Source organism: Lemur catta, chromosome 3 (genome assembly GCF_020740605.2).
Source record: "Lemur catta isolate mLemCat1 chromosome 3, mLemCat1.pri, whole genome shotgun sequence".
Classification (NCBI taxonomy): domain Eukaryota; kingdom Metazoa; phylum Chordata; class Mammalia; order Primates; family Lemuridae; genus Lemur; species Lemur catta.
In genome coordinates this window covers 25,566,808-25,593,437 of record NC_059130.1, presented here as the reverse complement: position 1 = coordinate 25,593,437, position 26,630 = coordinate 25,566,808, and the positions used below count along the sequence as shown (strand labels likewise).

The following is a 26,630-nucleotide window of genomic DNA, read 5'->3' as shown; positions in this document are numbered from 1 at the left end:
GGTGGGGAAAATGCAAGGAAAAATATGTAGCAACTTGGCTTTTCCTGCATGGAAACGGGGAGTAGAGGTCCTGGCCAGACAAGGTAAGGGCTCAGAAGGAAGGGAGGGAGGGAGTACCCAGTCACTTGGGGACCCCAGCCCTAGCGCTGACCTGGCTCCACTTCCGCCTTTGTTGTCACTTGTGCCTTGTGTTCCCCAGAGACCGATGGCTGGTAAGTAATGCAGAAGTTGCCGCTGGGGCCTGCTCGCCGAGAGAAAGATGAGCCAGACCGAAACTTTTTGGAAGGAGAGGGCTTCACTTCAAAAGGGAAAGAGAGAGCCTACTTAGCACCCACCTCAGAAACCATCCCCAAGACACAGATACAAACTGCTAGTGTCCCCAACACACACCCCAAATTGTTCTTCTGAAAAGTGAGAGGAAAGGTTAATGTCAACAAAGGTGGGCTCTATGCACTACTACTAAGAGGATGGGGTTTCAGTTCATTTCACTTTGGAAAGCAGCAGAAAACCTAGAGGAAAGGTGATATACACACATCTCCCCCCTCCAACAAGGAACCTTGATGGCTTTGCTTCCACCTGATAAAATGTCCTCCATTCCATAATTCCCTTGTTCTTTAATGGTATACTCCAATAAAACCTGACAAAGACTCTTTCACTCTACATCTTCTCAGCACTCATGCAAGCTGCACTGTGATAATTTACACTTGTTTATTAACCATTTTAAAAACACTAAAATGATTTTTTTCATGTCCCTTAAGACTGTCTGGCATGCCTTGGTCCTCTTTGCCTCACTAAGGGACTCTGGATGATTATGAAAATGAGACTGGAAGCAGCATTTTAGATTTGTTAAAAAAAAACAAACAAACAAAAAAAAACATTGGCACTTCCCAACCAAGAAAGTTGGGGGAAGGGACTAAGGACACCTGCTAAGCAGAAATCACTTCTCCAAGATCTGAGAACTCCTTGGCACTTGGGATACACATGGAAAATAGAACACTGATAATATCCTCGCCTATCTCTGTACATCAAAGTCTGGCTCTGCCTATCTTAGCCTGTGACATGGATCCTACATGCACAACTACACATTTTTTTGCAACCCCATCAATTCCCTAGAAATGGCTCTCACCCCAACGACACATGTAGGGAGAGCCGGGGAAAAGCGGCAACTTGGAAACAACTGGGACAGACAGAGTGCCTGACATGAGGATGAAAAGCAGCTCTGGAGGGATGTAGGTAGAGAAGGAGAGGCCTCTGGCCTTGGCAGCGCTCTGACAGAAGTGTCCTGTACCCCAACTCTAGGGGTAAGGGAGCCATTGGGGAGGGGTGTCATTTGGTAGAAACCACTTACAGGGAATCTTCTTGAACACTGTGTTGCACATGAAGCGCTGAAACCGTTCAGCGTAGAAGCCTGGGCGATGTACCGATACGGTGTCCTACAAAACAGAAGAGATGGCTACAGAGTTAAGAGAGAGGGAGGCCCAGCAAAAGGACCTCTAGTCCAAGGGCCATTTCCTTCTAGATTGAGACCCTAGCAGAAGGGTAAAATCTACAAATGAAATAAATAAGTGGAAGAAATTGAGGGTGCAAATCACAAGTGGCAGAGGCAGAAGTGGGGAGAAGACCATCTAGCTATTGTTACTCACCCCATCATGTACCAGGGCTTTCCAAGAGTGCTCCAACTTCTTAACAAACCTGCCAAGAAAAATTTTATATCACACTCATAGTTTTTCAATGAATGACCTTAATAGTTTTCTACTTAAGGAGGGGCAATGGTAATAGAAAACCTAAAAAAGACAGAAGCTAGGAAAGCACATCCACTGGGGTATACTGGCTTTCCAAAGAACAGGCAGTGCTTGTTCAGCATGGAGACCAATGTTGTTTCTAGGTAAGTCAATTATTCCCCCATGGGAAAAGGGTAGTTTATATTTCTGTGCCAAATCAGGGACAAGAATACTTATTATAAAAGGAGACCTGGAGATGGGTAGTTAAAATTGGATAATACTCTGAACCAGTAAATCAAGTATCGTCCAGTCCTCATTAGTACCTGAAACCTTACAGGAACAAAAGTGGGGTCTAACATTTCAAGCTCCTCCCTCATCATTATTACTTCACTATCTCTTAGTTCCATAGGCTAATATTTTTTTTTTTTTTTTTTGAGACAGAGTGTCACTTTGTTGCCCTGGCTAGAGTGAGTGCCGTGGCGTCAGCCTAGCTCACAGCAACCTCAAACTCCTGGGCTTAAGCGATCCTACTGCCTCAGCCCCCCAGTAGCTGGGACTACAGGCATGCGCCACCATGCCCGGCTAATTTTTTCTATATATATATTTTAGTTGGCCAGATAATTTCTTTCTATTTTTAGTAGAGACGGGGGTCTCGCTATTGCTGAGGCTGGTCTCGAACTCCTAACCTCGAGCGATCCACCCGCCTCAGCCTCTCAGAGTGCTAGGATTACAGGCGTGAGCCACCGCGCCTGGCCCATAGGCTAATACTTTTTATAGAACACAGTGACCCCCTTGTTTTTCCTCTGTGAAAAAGGGGAACATGTTTCCAGCTATATCCCAATGTGGAGAATGACTCATCTCACAGGTTTTTCACAAAGAGCCAGACAGATATTCTACCCTGGTGCTTCCAAGGACTGACTCAGCTTTCCACAGAAGGCATACATTATATGTGGGGAGATAATGGGGTAAGAAGGCTAGGGAGAGAGGCAAAATCAAGGAAATAAAACACTGGAAAACCAATGAGGTAAGAAGCCAAACTGCAACTCACTGTTCTTGCTTCAGGAAGAACTTGGTGACCAACCCATCTAAAAGAAAAATGTGAGTGGCTATCTGCATGCCACTGTCTCCTAATTTGGGATCCATATGCTCCTCACCTGTAAGACTGCAGAATGTCAATGATGCCAATATAAAGCAGGAGCCTTTCTCCTTTACTATTCCGGGCAGGGATGCCACCCATACTGGGGAAGACAAAAAGAGAAAAGAAAATTTGTTGGCTAGAGTTGGTAGAGGCTTCTCCCAACCTTGAGTCAAATCAGGACATGGAAAAGACCTAAACTTTAACTGTTTCATCCTCCATGAATTTGGAGAAAGTGAGACTCTTCCTCCAATCCCACGAACCACTCTGGAGTAAGTATTATAATCTCATTTTCTCCAAATCTTTGCCTAACTCTCCCACCCCAAAGAGAATCTAGTCACCACGACTCAGCAATTTTGGGAATGGTCCCCAAATTACCTCTGAACTTCCTCAGTACTTTCATACCTTAATTTGTGCCCACTAAGACACTTTTCTTGAGAATCATATTATAGGATACCTTAAAAATGAAACCACCTAAGACATTTATGATATTTCATTAACTACGCTTACTAGATACATGATGTACAGAGATGCCTTACAAAGAAGTCTATAATAAATTGTTTGATATTCTAACGTAATTTGCAGACATATCTAAGACTGAGTGTAAATTTTTAAGCCTTTTCATCTCAAAAATACATCTTCCTAGAGGTATTACAAACCCCAAATTAAAGACATCTTCCTTTCCTTTTATATTCTTAAGAAAGTTCATTCTATAGCTCTATAAGCATTAATGTTGCTGACATAACTACTGAATTAATGCCACTCCACTCCTTTTCAGGAGTGGGGTCCCTTCCTCAAGAAAAGGTGCTATGAGCCTATGTTCTCCTTCCTGGTGCCCCTGAGCCCACTCACTGGTCATCGGTCTCCATGGTGCCACCCCGTCGAGCCTCGCCCTGGATGGATTCCATGGCCGTAGAATAGAGAGCCTTTTGGGGGGCTGGTCTGCGAGTGTCAACGAAGTATTGTGTTTCACAGCTTAGGGCCTCTCGTTGTGCATGATCTATGTTGTGGATTGACATCAAGAGGCTATAATCCATTATCTTGAAGCTCTGCAGCACCTAATGGAAGGAAAAATTGATCTGAGCCTTGGAGGAACATAAGGATATTTTTAAGGATCTGACAGCTTTCATGATCTAATTATTGTTGATGGTAAACCTCTAGGGCTAATCATAGGATTATCTTTTGCTCCTCCTACTTCTTAGAGAAGAGTATGTTAATATTTGGTCAGTCTTTATTTACATCCCCTTAGCTGGCTCTCATTTGAGTAAATACAAGTTATTTTTTCATGTCCCACTGCCTACCTAGCCAAGTGGTCGCCAACCTTTTTGGCACCAGGGACCAGTTTTATGGAAGACGATTTTTCCATGGACTGGGGCAAGGATGTGGTGATGTTGGGGGGCGGTGGTTGGCAGAGCTCTGTAGCCTGGTCCCTAACAGGCCATGCACTGGTACTAGGGGTTGGGGACCACAGGGCTAGCCCATAAAACCCTCTTTGTTCTTTTCATGAATCTTTTCATGAAAAGAACACTACATTCTCAAGGGAACAAGGAATGCATATTTGTGCTACAAAGAATCCACAATAAGGGTCCAGTAAAAGTATACTTTGTGACAGAGTAGATCTGTTGCAGGATCTTATATGACCAGCTCCAATTCAGTTCAACATTTATTGAATACCCACCATGTGTAGGCACTGTGCCTGCTTATAAGGATATAAAGATACTTGAGAAAGAGTTTCTATCCTCGAGAATATTATAAATTTAGAAAGTGATACCAATGTAAAATAAATGCAGTATAGTCTACTATGTACAATAGAAGTGTTTATATGACAATTAAGGTCCAGGAACTACACATCCTATTGTTCTCACATCCCTATTATTCTCCCTTCTGCACTCGAGAACAAGGTGGCAAAGGGTATACTCCTATAAGTTCCAGTAGCTCACTCTGGCAGTGTAGCTCAACCAAGTATGTCTTGGTAGGTGGGTGGAATAGGGGATAAAGTGAGCCTGGCATTGACTCTTATGTGCAGTCTGAAAAACCTATGGCCCCAATGGCTGAAAAGTCTCCATTCCTTGCAACCAAAGGAGACAAACTGAAATAGGCATTATCCTAAAAGGAGATGCAGAGTGAGCAAACAAGGTTAAAAAGATGGATAACATTATGCACTAAGTAGAGGAAGATAATCCCACGAAAGCAGTTTGGGGAAAAAAAAAAAAAAGCAGAGATGCAGAAAAAACAGTAGGGAAAGGTGTCACAAAAACCAAAAGAAAATATGTTAAGAAAAGTGGAAATAGTCAACTGTCAAATGCTGCAGAAAATTCAAGGAAAGGCTGAGAAGTACTCTCTATTTGGCATCTAGCTGGTCGTTGGGGAGAGTAGTTCTTTTGAAGTGGTGAGAGCAAAAGCCAGGACACAAAGGGTTAAGGGAGGAATAAGAGATGAGAAAGAAAAAGGAAAAACAGAAACATCAGTTAGTCAAAGGCATTGAAAAAAATCCTCCTAAACTTAAGATAGAAAGAACGAGCTTGCCTGTATATGGAAAGAAAAGAGCCAGGAGGACTAAAGCTAGAGGAGGGAGAGGAAGGAAGTGGTGAATGAGGTCCTAAAGAATCAGGAGGAAATGGATCTAGAACAGAAAAAGGACTGACTTGAAATAAACTAGCAAGTTGAGAAGAAAGGAAATTAAGGATTTTTAAGTGTAGATACATTTATAAATTGGTGATGGGGGTAGCATAAAGGGATTGAACAGGATACAAAGTTAAGGCAGTTTGTTGAGAAACAAAGGTGGGGAGATGGGAGTTAGGAATGGTTTTAAGATTCCAGAAGAATTCTGGAAGAAAAACAAAAAGGAAAAAAAGAAAGAAAAAAAGAAAAAAAAAGAGAAATGGTTTTAAGAGTGTCAAACATCTAAAATCCCTGTTGAGAGCAACAGGAAATGGACAGAATAGCAATACTAAAGGCCCAGGTGGGGATGGATATCATAAGTCTGTAGAAATGCCAGTATACACAGTTGTGTGATTTTCTTCAGTAGCACTTAGCTTCCAAAATATAAATTTGGATTTGGCAGGCAAGGACCAGAGGAATAATGGTGCTGGTATGAAAATCAGCAGAACATGTGACTATGAGGCATAGGCTAGCTAGAAAAGGAAAGAAAGCCCAGTGGGAGGATAAACGGAATAAAGTAAAAAATGCAAAGGTATGGCAATGAGCTAATTAAAGGTTATTTTAAATAAAGTCTGGGACATATGGAGCTAAGGAACAGAGTCCCATCTCCCACAGACTTAATACCGAAGAACAACCAAGCTGTTCTGGTGATTGAGATTTATGGTATCTGAGAGGGAAATATGACAAACTCACCAAACAGTCACGCTGCAGGGTCTTACAAAGAGCATTATACATGTCAGCATCCAAAAAAAGACCATCAGGGATGTCTTGTAAGAAGTCCAGGTCTTTAAAGGTGGGGAGAGGCTTCTCTCGCTCTTTTTGGGAAGCCCGTCGTTTGTAGGTTGAGCCCTTGAGGTCATATTTGATATGCATTTTGACTGACCGGGGTAAGAGATTGTTCATCACCACAATTCGAATGTTCTTGCCACCCGCCTGCACACAGTACAGTCCGTAAAATTTAGGCAACAAAGTCCGAGGGTTCTGGTTGAGGTTCTGAGAGCACAAAAGTAAAAAGTCGTAGGAGAACAAGTTAGCTGTTTTTCAGTGAAACTCAAGGACAAAAGTTGCCACCCATCCTCCCTTTCTCTCCTACGTGGGATTCAGACACAATCTGTCTGCCCATAAACCCACATCATATTTGTTTAAAATTTCCTAATGCATCTATTTCAATGATGACATCACCACCAAGCTGAACCACAGACCCCCTGATATAATAATCAGTCAGGATACCAAGCATATGACTGATATATTCCTTCAGAAAGATTTAACAGAAGGCTATACCCTTACTTAGCCCTTGGTACACAGTATATTCTTGGGGGTATTATGGGAGACAAAGAGAGTTCCCTAACTTTTCCAGAACCTCCAAGAGCTATCAGAGTGAGACTGTATAGAGCATTATTAAGAAAAGTACTCACTTCATTTCCCAAACTAGGAACTGGACTAAAGAACAGAAAACAAAAACATCTTGAATCTTGCCTCTGGGCAGGACAGTCTAAGCCAAATAATAAACTAGAACAGATAAACAAAACTCTTTTTAACCATAGAGAGGCAAAACAGGGTAAAAAGCACAAAAATGAACTACATTCTTAAGACAGAAGCAATGACATTGTTTTGCCCTGCTAAGGTAGCTTCCCCAGCCTTGTCCAGGAGTAGGCAGCACACTCAGCCAGTGCTCCTTTCCCCTTACCATGTAGTATCCTGGAAGCAGCTTCTGCAGAAACTCTGCCTCTTTATGTTGGACCGTCTTAATGATGAATTCATCATCACTGGACACATAGAAGAGGGAACCACTAGCTCCAGAGCTGCAGAGTTCAATCAGTGGTTCACTGCAGAGGGAGTACTACGGCAAAGAGAGAAAAGAGTAAGATATCCAGACACACCAGGACCTGCCCAACAGAGAAATCAATTACAGATGCAATTCTGTGCTGAAGACAAACTAGAGTGAGGCTGTGGGGAGAGAAGGCCTCTTCTTTTGGAAATATCCCTCTGGCTGGTGCAGTGGCTTACACCTGTAATCCTAGCACTTTGGGTGGCCAAGGTAGGAGGATTGCTTGAGCCCAGGAGTTTGAGACCAGACTGGGCAACATAGCAAGACTCTGTCTCTAAAAAAAAAAATAGAAAAAAAAAATTATCTAGTGGTGGTGCACGCCTGTAGTCCTGGCTACTCAGGAGGCTGAGGCAGAAGGATCACCTGATCCCAAGAGTTTGGGTTACTGTGAGCTATGATTGTGCCACTGCACTCCAGCTGGGGCAAAAGAGCAAACCCTGTTTGTTTGCTCTTGTTTTTAAAAAAAAGAAAAAAAAAGAAAAAAAAGAGGCCAGGCACGGTGACTCATGCCTGTAATCCTAGCACTCTGGGAGGCCGAGGCAGGCGGATTGTTTGAGCTCAGGAGTTCAAGACCAGCCTGAGCAAGAGCGAGACCCCATCTCTACTTAAAATAGAAAGAAATTATATGGACAGCTAAAAATATATATAGAAAAATTAGTCGGGCATGGTGGCACATGCCTGTAGTCCCAGCTACTAGGGAGGCTGAGGCAGGAGGATCGCTTGAGCCCAGGAGTTTGAGGTTGCTCTGAGCTAGGCTGATGCCACGGCACTCTAGCCCAGGCAACAGAGCAAGACTCTGTCTCACAAGAAAAAAAAAAAAGAGGAAAAAAGGAAATATCCCTTTAATATTGAAGTTTCAGGGTCCTGAGATCCAGAAGCTTACCAAATAATCATCAGGCCGGATGCCAAATAGCTCCCGAAAATAGCGGAAGGCAACAGGTGCATATGTCTTGAAACGAAAGTCATTGTAGTGATGAGCAGGCGTTAGGTTGCTTCCTTCACTGTGAGGTTAAATAGAAAAATATATATAACTTCCCAGTCCTTATCATCTAGGGAGTCTGCCCTAAGAAGACACTCAGAGTCACAGGGGCGGGGGTGGGGTGGGGGTGTACATCCCTCCTGAGACAACCAGAGGGTTTAGATGAGTTACTTAGTGGGACAAAAGCACAATATGGAGAATAAGACATGGGCATAGGCCGGGCGCGGTGGCTCACGCCTGTAATCATAGCCCTCTGGGAGGCCAAGGTGGGTGGATCGCTCGAGGTCAGGAGTCCGAGACCAGCCTGAGCGAGACCCCGTCTCTACTAAAAATAGAAATAAAAATTATCTGGACAACTAAAAATATATATAGAAAAAATTAGCCAGGTATGGTGGCGCATGCCTGTAGTCCCAGCTACTCGGGAGGCTGAGGCAGTAGGATCGCTTAAGCCCAGGAGTTTGAGGTTGCTGTGAGGTAGGCTGACACCACAGCACTCGCTCTAGCCCGGGCAACAAAGTGAGACTCTGTCTCAAAAAAAAAAAAAAAAAAAAGACATGGGCATAGGGGATCATACTTCCTACTACCCAACGCATTAGGCTGTTTTTTAGGGATCACTCCACAGTCCAGAAGTATGGCTCATGGCAGTATCTAGAGCTGCGGTCCCCAACCTTCAGGCTGTGGACTGGTAGCGGTTGGTGGCCTGTTAGGGAGTGGGCCACAGAGCTCTGCTGCCCCCAAGGCTCCCCACCCCAGTCTGTGAAAAAATTGCCTTCCATGAAACTTAGCAACCCTGTGGGTGTGGGAGAGGCAGCACACACAGGAGCGACCAGGCAGTGAGTGAAGTTTCATCTATATTTATAGCTGCTCCCCACTACATCACTGCCTGAGCTCCCCCAGCCGCCATCTGTGGAAAAATTGTCTTCCCTGAAACCGGTCCCTGGTGCCAAAAAGGTTGGGGACCACTAATCTAGAGGATAGCACCTGCTCTCCAAACTCTCCAGCACCTATCACCCTGATTAGGACCGGGTTAAGGATTAGTCAGACCAGAACCACAAAAATTGCCCTGGGTTGCTATGAAGAAGCCAGATTTTCCAGAGCATTCCATTGAACATTAACCTCGGTACCTGGGGAAAAAGATACTCTCCACTACGTAGAAATCTTGCATGAGGACATCTCGCTCAGGTTTGGTACTCAGGCTTCCCACAGTGTGAGTAATGCCCAACTGGATGGCTCCTTTCAAGGCTGATGAGGTTGTCTAAGAAACAGAAAAGAAATGAGAGGAAAGTTCCTAGTATTAAATCTGACTATAACAATAAAAACTCAGAATGGAGGAGCTAGAAGGAGCACCTGAAAGCAAATGAATGCCCTTTAGTCTGAACTACTATTTAGACTAAACTGGGACTATCTAGCTTATCCATTCCTCGTGCTTTACTTTGCAATTAGGCCTGGCAAAGATTGCAAGGACAGTGAATACACACAGTTGCAAAGGTGGGACTATCTGAGCCAGCCTCAGCTAGGCAATGTGTTCCTTTCTATCAGCCTGCCTAAACAAAAGTTCTGTATCTACATTTGGAAGATACATTGTATTGAAACAATAATCTTAGTTCTCATTCCTAAAATTCCTCCAAACATTTATCTCATATAGAATGTAACTAAAATCAAACAATATTCTGATTTGACTACCTGGCTACAAAAGCTTCAGTCCCCAACCTGGTACCAGTCTGTGGCCTGTCAGGGACCAGGCTGCAGAGCTCCACTACACGCACCACCACCCCTCCCCTGACTTCCATGGAGAAATTGTCTTTCATGAAACCTGTCCCTTATGCCAAAAAGGTTGGGGATCGCTGCTCTAAGGAAGGGTCTGACTAGTGTCTCAATGACAATACAGTGGCAAAAAGAACTGCTAATTGAAGAAGAAAGCATGAAAGATTCAAATTATTTCTGAAAAAAGAATTTAGAATTATCGTAATATGGTTAAAATACAAATACTAGAGCCCTACTCTTACAATCCAGGATTCTAATCCCACAGGAAAATATTACATCATCTAGATTTGTGCTGCCCAATACAGTAGCCACTAGTCACACATGACTATTTAAATTTAAGTTAATTAAAACGAAATAAAAACCACTTCCTTGATCTTAGTAGCCACAGTTCAAATGTGGCTAGTGGCTAACATATTGGATAGCACAGACATAGCATATTTCACTGTAGAAACTTCTATTGGACAACTTTACTCTAAATTATCTCCCTTAGCCCCAACTTCCACCAGACATTACTCATATTTCTACTTAGTCCTCAGTGGGCATTAAAAATTATAATAAGTATTTAAAGTGTTTGCCTCCCCAATGAGGCTATAAACTCATCTTTTTATCTCAATGTTCAACACACAAAAAGAGCTCAATAAATGTCTCTTGAATTGATGTGGGCCTCACAACCCATTTTGGGGATAGTCAGGTCCTCGAGAATGTGAGTTAGTCCATCTCTGCTACTTGAGACAATGAAATAAAGTCAGAGAACAGACACAAAATTTACATGGGCCAGAAACAGGACTCCAAGAAATCTTTATGATCTATATCTGATAAAGTACAGATGCTAAATGGGAGGTTGAACATTGTTCCTTGGGAAGCCTAAACATCTCCATATTAGTCCAAACTGAAGAACTGGGATCACCCCAGGGTCCAGGATGCTTCCTTTCTGTTTCCCCTTCACCAGTTCAATTTCCTGTTCTTGGCTATCACTACTACCTTTCATGTCCATTTGATACCTAGAGCTCAAAAAAGCAGGTGTTCTAGGCACTATTCACCAGTTGAAATGACAATCTTAAGCTAAAAAAAAAAAAGAAAAAAAGAAAAGAAAGGAAGGGAAAGGAAAAGAGAAGAGAGAGAAAGAAAAAAACATTTGACCTGCTGCCTGTATCACCAGGCTGGAATCTGGCCTTCAATTCATGTATATCCAGCAATGGAGGAAAGACAGAAAAGACTTCAAGATACATGGTTCCCTGTGGCAAGGTAAGAATGGCCTTCAGGGCCTATTTACAAGTTTATACCTAACAGGAAAACCCAGTTTCTTCAGCTCAGTGAAATAGCAAACAAGACCGGATTTGTTCATTAAAAACATTCTCATTTAAACATAAATATACAAACAGGAGACAATTTACCCTTTGTGAAATAAATTCTAAAGTCCAAGTTGTACGATGTGCAAAGACTCAGAATATCAAAAAATAGGATAGGCTGTGAAGAGTAATACCAAAGAGACAGTGCTGAGGTTGCTGAAGTAAAATGACAAGTTTCCATCCAGACACACCTTTTTATATGTTGTCTCTCCTGAGGAATCAACACCCCGGTGGCCTATTTTCTTGATGGGCATGCCAGAGGTATAAGGCACCTAGAAGAAGAAGAGTAATGATTAGTATGATTCCCATGTAATACACCAAACAGCTACCATGAAGGTATAACAAAACAAAATAAACCAAAACACTCAATATACCCTTTCTAGATCCAGAATGTTTTATAAAATCTTCAGAAGACCCACCCCATGCAAACACATTGCTTCCCAATGAATTAACTACCTAAAAGACCACAGAAGAAGACTCTAAGGGACATACATTTCACCTTTGATCCTCAGAAAAATGACAGAGAAAATAAAAATAACTACCATCTAGCTGTTAGGAAGATATGCTACATTAAAGAAAAGCAGAGGCTAAGCATGGTGGCTCATGTCTGTAATCTTAGCACTTTGAGAGGCAGAGGTGGGAAGATTGCTTGAGCCCAGGAGTTCGACACCGGCCTGTGCAATAGTGAGACCCTGTCTCTACAAAAAATAAAAAAATTAGCCAGATGTGGTGGCGCATGCCTGTAGTCACAGCTACACAAGAGTCTGAGGCAGGAGGATTGCTTGAGCCCAGGAGTCTGAGGCTACAGTGAGCTATGATGATGCCACCGCACTCTAGCCTGGGTAACAGAGAGCCCATGTCTCAAATATCAAATAAACAAAAAGAAAAGTAGAAACAGGGGAAGTAGGGAATAGCAACCACAGAAAAAAGGATAAACCCCTCAGTTTACAAAAGCAAGACAGGTTAGAAGTGAAGTTCCACAGATGCGTTCTTTTACCAGCTTCCTTGCACAAATTACTATCCTTCTAATCCTCAACCCAACCTCAATGCTATTTGCTCAAACTGAATTCACTAGCAGAAATGATTTAGCCACTGGGCAAATCCAACTAATTCTTTATCCCAAGAATTAAAAGGCTGAGGCAATAAGATCGCTTCTCTGAGATAAGGACCTCAGTTTCTTGAAGAGATTTTTGAGAACATGACGTAAAATTGTTTTCAACCCACACAACAGCCCCTGAAATAACAGAGGAGTAAGACCAGTAAAGCAGAGTCCAGAAGGCTATTCCCAAGAGCCAAGATGCCGGCACAACAGACATGAAGGTACTCTTCATGAATGTCCATACTCATTAAGTTAATAAGCCAGGAGGCAAAAATACTATTAGAAATAAGATGTCATAATCTTAAGACCAGATATTCAAATTCTATTATTCTTGCCAAGGCCCTTAGTATCAGAAAATCCTCAGTACCTCACCTGACAGATCTTGGAAGATGTTCTGAAAGAATAGCCTGAAGTTCCAGGCCAAAAGGACCAGCATTCTGAGGCCCTTGCCACAAAACCCAGGAGAGATTTAAGAAGTGAGAAAGATTAGGAAATACTCCATAGGAAGAAAGGTAAGCAAGCTGAAGATATTCTGAGCACAAAAGAGAAACTTCGGAAATCATGGCGACTAGGAGGCAGTAACAGCAAATCAAAGACAGTGAGCTTTAGTATCAGACTGCCTAGTTTTAATCCCAGCTTTATTAATCCCACTTATTAACTGTATAACCTTCACTTTTTTCATCTGTAAAACATGGATAACAACAGTACTTAATTCACTGGGGTTGTTAGCAGGATTAAATAGGAATATCTATCTATAAAGGGCACTTAGGGACAGTATTTACTCTTTGGTACACATTGCCTTTGATACATTAAAAAAGCTCAATAAATGTGAGATATTGTTAATATTCATAATAAACTACAACAAAAGTAGAGCTGTATAATTTTTAGCCTACCAAAGAGGTATCTTGTCCATATACTAAGACCTAAGTAGGAAAAAAATAAAGATGTCATAAATAGGTATCCTTCTATCCCAGATTAAAGTTTTAGTAACCATTGTATCAATATGAAACTCACCTCAGATGCCGTGGGTCTCTTAATTCCAGACGCTGCTAAAATAAATAAATAAAATACAATCATAAGCATGTACACACACACACATACACACACACACAATCTCTATAAAACACAATGAAAAAAATCAGGGTATGAGTCAAACTAAACATGAGCATAAATTCCTGCCTCTGTGATACCAGATCCTTACCAGATAGTGATTTTAAATGTCCCTTCCTCCTAACTCCTCCATACTCACAGAGGCCTTATGTATATTCCATCCTTGTTTTAGCCCCTCTACTTACTGAAGTATTCATATTTTCTCTGGGAAATATAACTATTCTTTTTTTTTTTTTTTTTTGAGACAGAGTCTCACTCTGTTGCCCCAGATAGAGTACAGTGGTGTCATCATGGTTCACTGCAACCTCAAACTACTGGGCTCAAATTATCCTCTTGCCTCAGCCTCCTGAGTAGCTGCAACTACAGGCGTGTGCCACCATGAATAATTAATTTTTCTATTTTTAATAGAGCCAGGGTCTTGGTCTTGCTCCAGCTGGTCTTAAACTCCTGAGCTCAAGCAATCCACCTGCCTTAGCCTCCCAGAGTGCTAGGATTACAGGCATGAGCCACCGCACCCAGCCAATAACTACTCTTAATACAATTAACCATCAGAGTCAGAGGGGCTCATTGATACCATGGTTGAAAGGCAGATGGGGGGGAGGAGGGGGGAGCAGGCACAGTGGCTCACAACTGTAATCCTAGCACTCTGAGAGGCCAAGGCAGGAGGATCCCCTGAGCTCAGGAATTTAAGACCAGCCTGAGCAAGAGTGAGACCCCATCTCTACTAAAAAAAAGAAAAAAGTAGCCAGGCATGGTGGTGCACACCTCTAGTCCCAGCTACTAGGGAGGTTGAAGCAAGAGGATCGCTTGAGCCCAGGAGTTTGAGGTTGCAGTGAACTATGATCATGCCACTGCACTCTAGCCGAGGTGTTAGAGCCAGACTCTTATCTCCAAAAAAAAAAAAAAGAAAGAAAGAAAGAAACAGAAAGGGCATGAGAGATACTCAAGACTCACTGGAGACACTGGAGCTTGACTGATAATTTTTTCTTTTAGAGCTAAAAGGGTAAGAACTTTTAGAGCATATCCATGGCACTTTACTCCTGTATTAATTATTTCAGGAGAAAGAGTTGGTCTATGGAAATGAAGAGCTAAGGATAAGAAAATGCATTGTCAAAAAATAATGAAGAAGTATTCAATGCAGGAAGAAGCTGATTCTATATTCCTACAACCCCATCTTGAATTCTGCTGTAAACTTGACAGGAATTTGTTGGCATTTAAAGTTTATTTATTAAATATTTATTCAGTGCAGATGTATAAAATAAGTCTGTGGCTAAATCTCACAAGTATTATTTATGACTTTTATCCACTTAAATTTAGGAAAGACTTCAAGAATAAGTATGTTTAGGCTGGGTGCGGTGGTTCATGCCTGTAATCCTAGCACTTTGGGAGGCCACAGTGGGAGGATCACTTAAAGCCAGGAGTTCAAGACTAGCCTGAGTAACACAGTGAGACCCCATCTCTACAAAAAATAGAAAAATTACCTGCACGTGGTGCACTGCCTATAGTTCCAGCTACTCAGGAGGCTGAAACAGGAGGATCATTTGCGTCCAGGAGTTTGAGATTGCAGTGAGCTATGATGATACCACTGCCCTCATGCCCAGGCAACAGAGCAAGAAGACCTTATCTCAAAATAAATAAATAAATATAAATAAAAGAATAAATATGAAGTATGTTTAGAAAGTGACTAAATTATCGTATCTATAGAAAATCTACTCTAAAAGGTTAAATCAACTCTTAAGGGTTTGCAATCCCATAACCCTCACTCATGATCACACTAGAAACACATGATCACATAATCAACTCAGAAAGACAGACTTTCTTGCCCTCATATTGGAGAAGATTGGCTTTTATCTTCAAGGACCACTGAAATATGACTTTGACCTAGTTAAAAAGAATTCAAAGGAATAAAGATTAGGTAAAGAATATTAAAGAGTCCGAACGGAATGGATCTTCAACAATATACGTTAACATCTGAGTAGGAAGATGCCAGTCCACATATATGGATTAATGGTGAGGCAGCAATGGAGACACACAGGATTAAGAATAATCAGGTAAAGCTCTAATTATGATTAAAACAAAAATGATCAAGGGCCCCCTGAATTTCAGAATATATAATAGCTGGGCTCATAGACTGTAATAGCTCTTAGCAGTAGAAAGCACTACATGTCTATGTTACCAGTCAGCAGAGCAGCAAAATTTCCTTCCTCATAGGCAGGGTAGCAAAAAATGGGTAAGACAGTTTTCATTTCTCTTCTCAAAAAAGGAAGCATGAGCAATGTCATATAGCTGTTAGGAAGATATGCTGCAGAAAATAACCTAGAAAATTGGAAAAACAGACCAATTTTCACTGATGCTGCTCTCCAGCAGAGCCCAATAATTTATACCTTTTCTAGGATGATTCCTCTTCAATCAGTTCAACTTCAGCGGGGTGAATGACTAATAAATTACAACTGACAGCCTAAATTAAAGCTTTCAAGGAACAATAAGCCAGGACAACTCAAATTTATGGTTAGAACTGCTGATAACTTACTGGAGAACTTAAGGTTGTTCACCAACAAAAAGTCAAACCTTTTACATCTTACAACCTTTTAGGCTGATAGTCAAAATGCCGAGCTATTTAAAAATCAGAAGACCTGGTCCACATGTTACAGCAGGCAAATTGTTTCCTGTATTTAACTAAAAGGAAGAGGAACCTATAATATAAGGCTTACGTAAAGATGAAATGAGATAAACTAAATCAAAATACTTTATAGAACGTAAAGTAACTAGACAAATATGTTGTTACATGTTATTTTAATGCAATAGCAAAGTTGGGCCCACAGCAAGGTTTAATGTTCAATTACCTAGACCTTCATGAAATTCTAATTAGCATCTCAAAGTACTTGGCTCCTGCCAAAGCCCTCAGCTGTGCTGTCCTGTCCCCTAACATACCCATATGCATGTGCATATTTGTACCCATACAATCAGTGATTCTCAATGAGGAAATCTGTATGCTTTCAGCTGAGGAAGCGAACACTGGTTCTAGACTCTTTGGTCAGTGCTTGGCCTAATCCCTCCTCTTTTACGCCAGAGGAGAGGGTTTGGAGGGGAATTGACAGAACCAAGAAGAGCCAGCATCCAGTCCTAGTCTGGCCGTTAATCAACTAGAAAATAAGCTCCATATATGCAAAAAGTAACTGGACAAAGTTTAAAGAAAAAAGTAAATAAGTGATTTCAAGGAGAAGAGTGGGTTTGAGTCTTCCTTACTCTCTAAAAAGTTCTACTTTGCTACCTTTCCTAGTTTTATCACACAAACATGTAGCTTTAGGGCTACTACACTCTTACAAAGAACCTAGAATGAGGATGGAAGGACTTCACTCAGTGGAATTTTGGAGCCAGTTGCTTAGCTATCTGAAAGTACAAAATTAATTCCAAGAGCACAGACAGCTGAAGCAGGAAAAAAAAAAGATACTGGGGTCTAAGTAATAACATTCAGACCAAGTGACACAGGGAAGAAGAGAATCAGGACACAAGACTTACTTTCTTCTTTGCCTGAAGTTTTGCCTCTAGTGGATGGCACAAATGAGATATCTAACCTACCAAAGAATGGAAGAGAAGAGAAGAATACCTAGAGAATTTTACCATTGTTGGTGAAACACTCAGCTTCGTCCAGAAACCCAGTAAAGAGCAGAGTGACAGTACAAGGAACCAAATACCATCTGCTGAGGCTTGATCATTGGGCCCAAGGCTCTGTCAGTGAGAACTCATTTACTAAGGAAGTCCTTGAAACTGCAGAGTCACCAGCACTGCACTTGTTCACCTCATAACCAAGCCTTCTCTTCTATCAAGAGAGAAGTAGGAGGAGAAGGAGGAGGAGGAAAAGAAGTGGGAATGAGAAGAAGAGGGAGAGGAGGAGGAGGAAGACAAATGAAAGAAAAAAACACAAGAAAACCACCCTATAAATAAGATCAGAAATTTTTTTTTTGAGACACAGTCTCCCTCTGTTGCCCGGCTAGAGTGCCTGCCATGGCATCCAGCCTAGATCACAGCAACCTCAAACTCCTAGGCTCAAGCGATCCTCCTGCCTCAGCCTCCCAAGTAGCTAGGACTACAGGTGTGTGCCACCATGCCTGGCTAATTTTTTCTGTTTTTAGTAGCGATGGGGTCTCGCTCTTGCTCAGGCTGGTCTCAAACTCCTGACCTCAAGTGATCCTCCCGCCTCGGCCTCCCAGAGTGCTAGGATTGATTCCAGGTGTGAGCCACTGCACCCATCCTAAGATCAGAATATCACTCAAAAAATTTTTCGGGCCAGGCGCGGTGTCTCACGCCTGTAATCCTAGCACTCTGGGAGGCCGAGGCGGGAGGATCGTCTGAGCTCAGGAGTTCGAGACCAGCCTGAGCAAGAGCGAGACCCCGTCTCTACTAAAAATAGAAAGAAATTAGCTGGACAACTAAAAATACATAGAAAAAATTAGCGCATGCCTGTAGTCCCAGCTACTCGGGAGGCTGAGGCAGGAGGATTGCTTGAGCCCAGGAGTTTGAGGTTGCTGTGAGCAGGGCTGACGCCACGGCACTCTAGCCTGGGCAACAGAGTAAGACTCTGTCTCAAAAAAAAGAAAAAAAAGTTAAGGAAAAAATATCACAGAAAAAAATAAAGCAAGCTTCTTCATCTGAGCTGGCTTCTTTTTGAAAGATATTCTCAGGCAAAAGTAAGCCGCCACAAGGATAAAGTTCTAACAATGAAATTATTTTTGTATTACACTAACTTCCCAATTTATGTCCATAGAGTTTGTTTCTTCCATGACTGTGAGATTCCAACTATATTAACAGGCCCTAGGCCAAAAAGCATTCTAAAAAACTAGCTAATGTTGCTTTATTAGAAGCAAAAAATAAAGCCACAACAAATAGTCTGCATTGAAAAAAAGTTTCAAAATAATTTGTTTTTGAATGGGTCAATAGATGATACAGAGCCAACCATGGTAATTTAGAGCCCCAGTTCCTCTGCAGTAAGAAGAATGCAAAAGACCTCCAAGAGCAAGGGTGTACTCACTTTGGGAAATAATTTTAAAATTCTGGCCAGGGCATGCTCAGTCTAGCTTAACTCTATAGCTGTTAATGAAAGTTGATTTTTAAACAGACCGAGTTGAGAACTTAGCTCCTTGAGGCACAAATGAAGCTACTGCCAATTTTCAAGCTAAAAATCAATACCCATTTATATTATTGATTCACAATTCAGAAAGGGCCTTTGAGACTTTTAGTCTAATCCTCTTTTTTATAAATAAGAGCAAAGAGGAACAGAGGTTAGGGGATTTACTCAAAATCACAAAGCAAAGGCAGTGACAGAGTCAGAACTGGAACCCATATTCCTATCCCCAGTTCAACTCTCTTTCTTCTAAATCTTCTTTTGTTTTTCATTTCCTGGCCAGTATTGCTAGGACAAGGAAGCACCAAGGGAACTAGAATGCTCTAACAAATCAAATAAATCTTAGATTTACTAATGGACAATATGAACACATAGTTCTTCCCTTGAAGTATCCTTGTCTTTTTCACTGATAAAGGATTAAATGTATAGTCCTCCTTCAATTCCTCTCCATGAAAGTAACAGTACTCTACTTCTCTGGCAATAGTTATCAGTATCACTGGCAAAGATAGTAAGACAGTACCTTTTTTTTTTTTGAGACAGAGTCTCGCTATGTCGCCTGGGCTATAGTGCAGTGGCACCTTTGTAGCTCACCACAACCTCAAACTCTTGGGCTCAAGCGATCCTTCTGTCTCAGCCTCCCAAGTAGCTGGGATTACAGGTACACGCCACCATGCCCAGCTAGTTTTTCTATCTTTAGTAGAGATAGATGGGGTCTCGCTCTTGTTCAGACTGGTCTGAACTTCTGAGCTCAAGCAATCCTCCCACCTCAGCCTCCCAGAGTGCTAGGATTATAGGCCTGAGCCACCACGCCCGGCCAACTTTTCATTTCTTTTACTGAGATTATCTTTGTTCTAACTCAGGCAATGCCAGTATTCTAGGAGCACAAACTGTCCTTCAAACGTGATATCTGAAGGAGTAGTTTGGATTTTATAGATATTATAGTCTTTACTAGTAGTAGAAAGTATCTTTTTGTCTTTGTAATAAGCATTAATTTAAACAGGGGGGAAAAAAAGCTCCATTCATCTCAGACTATTAGTTTTTTTTGTTGTTGTTGAGACAGAGTCTCACTTTGTTGCCTGGGCTAGAGTGCCGTGGCATCAGCTTAGCTCACAGCAACTTCAAACGCCTGAGGCTCAAGCAATCCTCCTGCCTCAGCCTCCTAAGTAGCTGGGACTACAGGCATGCGCCACCATGCCCAGCTCATTTTTTCTACGTATTTTTAGTTGTCCAGGTAATTTCTTTCTATTTTTTTAGTAGAGACGGAGTCTCGATCTTGCGCAGGCTGGTCTCGAACTCCTGAGCTCAAACAATCCGCCCGCCTCGGCCTACCAGAGTGCTAGGATTACAGGCGTGAGCCACCGGGCCCAGCCAGACTATTAGTTTTTGGGGGGTGTTATGTAGGACCATGACTTGCTCTGATCAAAAGCATAAGGCTTGTGAATGCTGAATTTGGAATGGACAAAAAGAATACTTCCCATAAGCAAACCCAAAAGTTTGTTTTGTTTTAGAGATCTTAGAATTGACCACAGAATTAGTTAATCCTTGGCAAAAGTCCACATTGACTTTTAAAATAGTTTCTGAAAGAATGATCAATTACTCCACATACTATGCACTGAGAAGCTCAGAATCTTTTTTGCTTTTTTAGGAAGGCCAAGGTGAGAAAGAGGTTTCCTCTGTACTATTCTCTCCTTCACCAAGGACTCCTTGAAGGTTCAGACAGTACGCATTCAACAACAAATATTTAATCTGGTTTAAAGTCAAGTTAGTTCAGACACAGGCTTTCAAATTAGTGAGGGGAGCAATAACAGCACAGTGAGCAGGAATGTGGGCTCTGAAATCAGAACACCTAGGTTTGCTACGTTTGAATACTAGATCCAATATATACTAACTAGGTAACCTTGGACAGTTTGGTTAAAACTTCTCTAAGCCTTGGTTATCCTTACCTATAAAATGTAGAAATAATAACACATACCTCATGGGGCTAAGAATTAAATAAGTCATGTACAGACTTAATTTACAGTAAATGCTCTATAAATACTAGCAATTATCATCATCATTGTGAATTATGAAACCCCATCTACAAGATGGGAAGGGTCAGGGGAAATGAGAGGTACAATAGAAAGAAAAAAGGAAAAGATTGAGAGACTAGTTTACGGAAACAAAAGGAAATGAAGTTATAGGAAAATTTTGAGGGAGACAAAAGGTAGTCAATATTCATATTATACTGGAGAACTGTATGTTAAGATAACATCTTTTCCAAACAAGGTAGAGGGATATGGGAACTATAGTCAAATAATGCTTGCAGGATGTCCACAGCCTTCTCAGAAGAAGACCATGCACTACCACTACAAAAAGACACAATTGTTATGGGGAAGAGGAGCTGGCTGCTAGTTACTGTGAGGAGCTCATGCTTCTTCAGCACAGATACACATCAAATCTACCTCTCTTATGGTTGACCCCACAGCACAGAAAGTTGAAACCTAATGAGGAAAAACAGAAAGTTATTTACTTACAGTAAGTTATTACTTACTTCTGGGGTTCTACTGGCTTACGGCAGAATAAGCATATTTTTAATAAAAACTCTAAAGTTTAAAATTATGAACTGGACCTGGTCCAATCCCTAGCATCATACCGTGAAATGTGAGATAAACGTCCAAAAAATGACAGAAGGAGAAGCTGTGGCACAAAAATTCCAGGAGTGGTCACAAAACTTGTACCCCTAAATCATTTCACTCTGGAGTGAATTCAGATTGCCAGAATTTTTCACTTACAAGGTTCCTCTGCAAGCAAGCTTCTGCATATGCATTTTGTTCAGTGGTTTTCTACACCTTGAGGGCAATTTGGCACTATCTAGCAAAAAGCTTTAAAAATAAATATGTAGGGCTGGGCGTGGTGGCTTATGACTGTAATCCTAGCACTCTGGGAGGCCAAGGCAGGAGGATTGCTTGAGCTCAGGAGTTCAAGACCTACCTGAGCAAGAGGAGACCCTGTTTCTACTAAAAATAGAAAAATTAGCTGGGCCTGATGGCTCGTGCCTGTAGTCCCAGCTACTTAGGAAGCTGAGGTAAGAAGATTGCTTTAGCCCAGAAATTTGAGGTTGCAGTGAGCTACGATGACACATTGTACTCTAGCCTGGGTCACAGAGCAAGATTCTGCTTCAAAAAAAAAAGAAAAAATTAAAAATTAAAAAATAAATATGTAGGCCAGGCACAGTGACTCACACCTATAATTCTAGTGCTTTAGGAGGTTGAGGTGGAAGGATCACTTGAGGCCAGAAGTTCAAAGCTGCAGTGAGCTACATTAGCATCACTGCACTCCACCCTGGGTGACAGAATGAGACACGTCTCTAAAAGTATAAAATAAAAAATATCTAAAATTTGATCCCAAAGTAGTAATTTATCCTAAGGAAATAATTAGTCAAGTGGACAAAGATGTATATACATTGTAGCACTACATATATAACTATAATTGCATAAATACTGTTATTGGAAAGAATCTAAACGAGTAAGAGGGGACTGGTGGTATAAATCACTGTACAATCATAAAATGGAATACTATATAACCATTATTTGTATATACATTTTTGGATAGGATGTCACAATAAAGTGCTGAGTGGAAAAAGGTCAAAAATTACATAGTATGTACCACAAACCCAGTGGCTTAAGAAAATTACATAGTATGATATCTTTATCAATAAATTTATATGTACTTATACACATAAAAAAAGTTCATTAGACTGTATGCCAAAACATTAAAATATAAGAACCTCTGGATAGCGAGATTAGGTTAATTTTGTAACATTTCTATTTTTCCTTCACTATATAAACTTTTTATAACTATTTTAATGCATATATAATTTAATAATTAAAAAGGGATAAACAGGGATAGACTTACTGTCATTTTCTTTGCTTTATAACCCATTTTTCCCAGTAAACCACCACTTAACAGTCCCACACATAAAAACCACCATCACTCCCTATACCCACATTAACTTAAGCTCATTATAATCATATTATGCTGTTGCAAAGATAAGCTAGAAGGAAAAAATGTGAAAATGCCTAGAATGCTGCTGACAATCCCAAGCTAAAAATAAGTATGATTCTCATACTCTTGCAGTCCCTTTCTCAAATACATGTTACTTTGAGATGCCTATATAACCTGAAACAAACCTATATCAGCACATATGATAAAAGGTTCTCTCTAAAAAAGGGAACTATATCCCTCAGAATACTAATGGTCTTCTATAAAACAAGGATATCCAGTTTCAGCATATCTCCTGGATACCAAGACTTGAAAAATCTTAAAGATCTAGCCTATCTGCTTCTGGAAATGCTGTTGGCGAAAGGAAAAAAAAAAAAAAGATCTAGCCTGTAAATTATGAAAATAAACCAGGAAATCACTAATATTACTAAGATAATTTCAGAACACCATAACCAGTCAAGTCAAATGCCAAAGTGGTAACAACCCAGTCAATTCTTGCTATCATACAAAGTTGAATCATCACATTGTGTCACAGAAATTTTTTCTGAGTACGTGTCTGTCGTGGGGGGGTAAAGGAAAAAAAAAAAAAAGAAATTTTTTCTGAGTAACTTTGTACTAGTCTTAAGGAAGCATTCCATTTTGGTCCTTGGCCCCACCTAAATTGTGTCTGTGGTGAATTAAGTACTGGAAAAGCTGGTTTCTAGCCACTTGGCAAAATACCACTGTTATTCTCCATAAATTTACTTGCTACTACTGAAGCCACTGGAGACTAAGATTCACTATTGGGAGGAAGGAGAAAATGGAAGGAAAAGAAAAACCATTAATATAATTCTGAGAAGTGTGAAAAAGGTAAACTTCAGAGAAGGGAATGGGCTGGCATTAAAATAAATAATTTAACAAACATATTTCAGACAATGAATAGCTGTGAACAAGTTGTTTTCCTCCCCAGCGTGTGGAACAAAACTGAGTTGGCCTTAATAGCAGAGCCTCTCCCAGAGCTTTCAGAGCAGAAGCATTTCCGTCGGAGACAAGATGACATCACCTACCAGATGAGAAACTAAGAGGCAGCGTGTGACTGACTTCAATGTTTAAAGTACACATATAATTTGGGATGCTAGAGGCTGGCTGGATGTGCATTCCTCAGACAACTGGAGTTTTGCCTGAATAGGTCATAGAGAAGCAATTTCAGAAACCCAATTCAATTACCTACCAACACTACTGCATAAATATACCAATAATTCCTACATAGAGCACAAAGAGATAAGCAGGCTGGGTGTGGTGGCTCATGCCTGTAATCCTAGTGCTCTGGGAGGCAGAGGCGAGAGGATGGCTTGAGGTCAGGAATTTGACAAAAAGATAAGCAGGCTTTTGGGAAGCAAAATGCTAACTCTTAGTGGACTCTTGGTTGGTGAGACTGACAGCAAGAGATTTTAAAGGAGGAGAAAAAAGCAAAAGTAAAACCCCCTACAACAAAACAAAACAAAAATAATATCAACCCAGTTGTTTACTGGAATATCTGAAGCAATCTCTCTCGTCCTAGTGAACTTGGAATACTGAAAGCCATTCTAACTATACTCCTGCAGGTGGGAGGCACAATATGTTCTCCAAATGAAAATACTCTGAAATGTCAGCCTGTCTTCTGAGAAGTATTGCTGAGACATAGCTCTAAGCAGCAGTGTTAAAAAAAAAAAAAAAAATTGTGCCATCACTACACTTTCAATAATAACTGAACCAAGCCAATTAGGAAAACCAAGCCACAGTTCAGAGAAAAAGTTAAATTTTGTTTCCTAGCGGTTGTCAATTTTTCCTAAAGGATCTTCTAGGAAAAAGTCAGAAAGGCAAGGATGTTCCTAGAAACAGAAGCTGAAAAGCACTTTGGTCTACCATTCCTGGGATCACCTCAGCTATAGCTAACTAAAAGTAGTATAGCAAGGAATGAGCCACAAATTTATTATTACTAAGATTCATCTTAATAATATATATCATTTATGTATACATCTTCGCCACTAGTAACAATCTCTCTGAACCTCAGCTTCCTAATTTGGAAAATGGGGGGGTTAAATTAAAATACCTCCACATTTCCCTCTAGGGAACTTTTGCTTCTAGTTCTATAAGAGCAAGTTTCATGGTTCTCAGGCCTAAAATATGTATCCCTTGGCACCAAAACTTTGCTTGAAATTAGGAAGAAAATTCAAGTCCTTCCTTAAAAGACCTAGGTCTCTTGAATAGCTAGCCACCCATGGCCAAGAGGCATTTGAGATTTGGGGCAGATTGCCACCTCTCAATTCTATTTCCAAATCTGGCTCTATCTATCTTGAAAAAGCAATGAATTCTGGTGGGTTAGAATGTTCATGTTTCAGCAGAGAAAGCCTAATGATATTTAATGATATCATAATGAGCATTAATTCCCCCAAGAATGCACTTAAAGGCAATTATTATTTGCCTTATATACTTAACCCCCACACCAAAGGAAATAAAGCCAAATTACTTCCCTGCCATCAGGTCCTTTTTATACAGGTTCTTGTCAATGAGAGCTTGAAGTTTACTGTATTTGTTTAACTACATTGTGCAAAGAAAAGCTAACATACTCTAGCTAATTATCTCTTAAACATCCTAAAAAGGGGGGGGAAAAAAACCTCTTCCCATTTTCCCATTCTCTCCCCTCAACTTCCCTTGCTCACCAGTCCCCACCAACATCACTAATTCTTTGGGATAGTGATTATTCTGGGTTAATTCCATATTGCTTAGTTAAATACACAAGGAAAATAATAAGATATATTGTGTTCCCTAGAAGGGACCTGCCCTCCTCTCTTTTTTGCCTAAGTCTTCCTCAGATCCCAACAACAGAGAGAGTTTCCGAATCAGATGTTTATAAATTAATACATATTAAATACAGCCATTACAAATAAACAGATTGGAATTTCACTGGAGGTGAAAGAAAAATGACTGGAGACAGAGTTTAACAAGATGGAGGGACTGAGGGAAAAAAGTTCACTTCAAACAGAAAACAGTAAAAGAATAAAAGCTCATAGGACATATGAACAAAACAGGATGAACACATGTGGAAATTAACTTTCTTTTGATGGGAAAGGGTGGAGAAGTGAGGTACGATAGGGGAAATGGGCTAGGAAGGGGTTTCCTCTAGGAAACACCATTAGTCCAAACATTCTGTCTTTGAGAATCAGTGATGGACTGGGTTTGGAACATATAAAAAACAGAGATTCCCTAGACCTGGCTATCAGGAAACAGCATATTTCCTGAAGTACACTTTTACCCAGTAAAAGGAAGAGAGAAAAAGAAACTGACAACATTGATCTTCTTGTTGCATACTTTATGTCAATTAAAAATACTTCAAAATTCTAGGAGAGAAAATGTCCAGCTTGAAGAATAAAATAACCACCTTCCCTCTCCCCAGTTCTGCTGCTGGCCTTGTGTTATCTCTGTTGTCCACTTCATAGGCTATAGTTTCTATTATATTATCAAACAAAAACAGGCTAATAAAACACTTAACAGCTGTTAGCACATACTTAAGAAAAGGTATTAATCAGAAGAGTTTTTACCAACCCGGAAGAGCCCACTGACATTAAGAAGCAAAATACTGCTTTGATACTCAAAGCTAACTTGCAAGTACACATTACCAATGAATAATATCAGATACCAGATAACCTATAAGGCATTATACTTGACATTGGGCTTGAACAGCCATAGCAGAAATAAATGGTTAATCAGAAACAATGACATTCTGATGTCAGTTTTCCAGCAGAATCTACCATGGAAACAAAAGAAAAGGAGGGTGGGGGTGGGTCAAAAACCCCCTGTGAGAGAGCAAGCAAGCAGAAAACTCTCTCTCTACTTATAAAATATCAACCAAAATGGTATCT

At 40.8% G+C, this 26,630-nt stretch overlaps 1 protein-coding gene across 9 annotated transcripts in view; it reads right to left on the bottom strand.

The window, feature by feature from the left end:
• Window positions 1-26,630, bottom strand: part of PIP5K1A (phosphatidylinositol-4-phosphate 5-kinase type 1 alpha) — a 37,847-nt gene that overhangs the window by 6,651 nt on the left and 4,566 nt on the right. For 3 of the 9 annotated variants that reach the window (XM_045545045.1, XM_045545049.1, XM_045545050.1), the window contains exons 2-13: window positions 13,551-13,585; window positions 13,430-13,459; window positions 11,629-11,709; window positions 9,449-9,579; window positions 8,229-8,346; window positions 7,205-7,357; window positions 6,211-6,510; window positions 3,709-3,914; window positions 2,876-2,959; window positions 1,644-1,692; window positions 1,349-1,433; window positions 152-298 (exon numbers count right to left, since the gene is read on the bottom strand). In XM_045545045.1, coding sequence (XP_045401001.1) covers window positions 152-298; window positions 1,349-1,433; window positions 1,644-1,692; window positions 2,876-2,959; window positions 3,709-3,914; window positions 6,211-6,510; window positions 7,205-7,357; window positions 8,229-8,346; window positions 9,449-9,579; window positions 11,629-11,709; window positions 13,430-13,459; window positions 13,551-13,585 — 1,419 coding nt within the window. Of the gene's footprint in view, window positions 1-151; window positions 299-1,348; window positions 1,434-1,643; window positions 1,693-2,875; window positions 2,960-3,708; window positions 3,915-6,210; window positions 6,511-7,204; window positions 7,358-8,228; window positions 8,347-9,448; window positions 9,580-11,628; window positions 11,710-13,429; window positions 13,460-13,550; window positions 13,586-15,127; window positions 15,153-26,630 lie in introns of those variants that run through there. The other 6 variants (XM_045545052.1, XM_045545047.1, XM_045545053.1 and 3 more) reach the window with 4 other exon arrangements.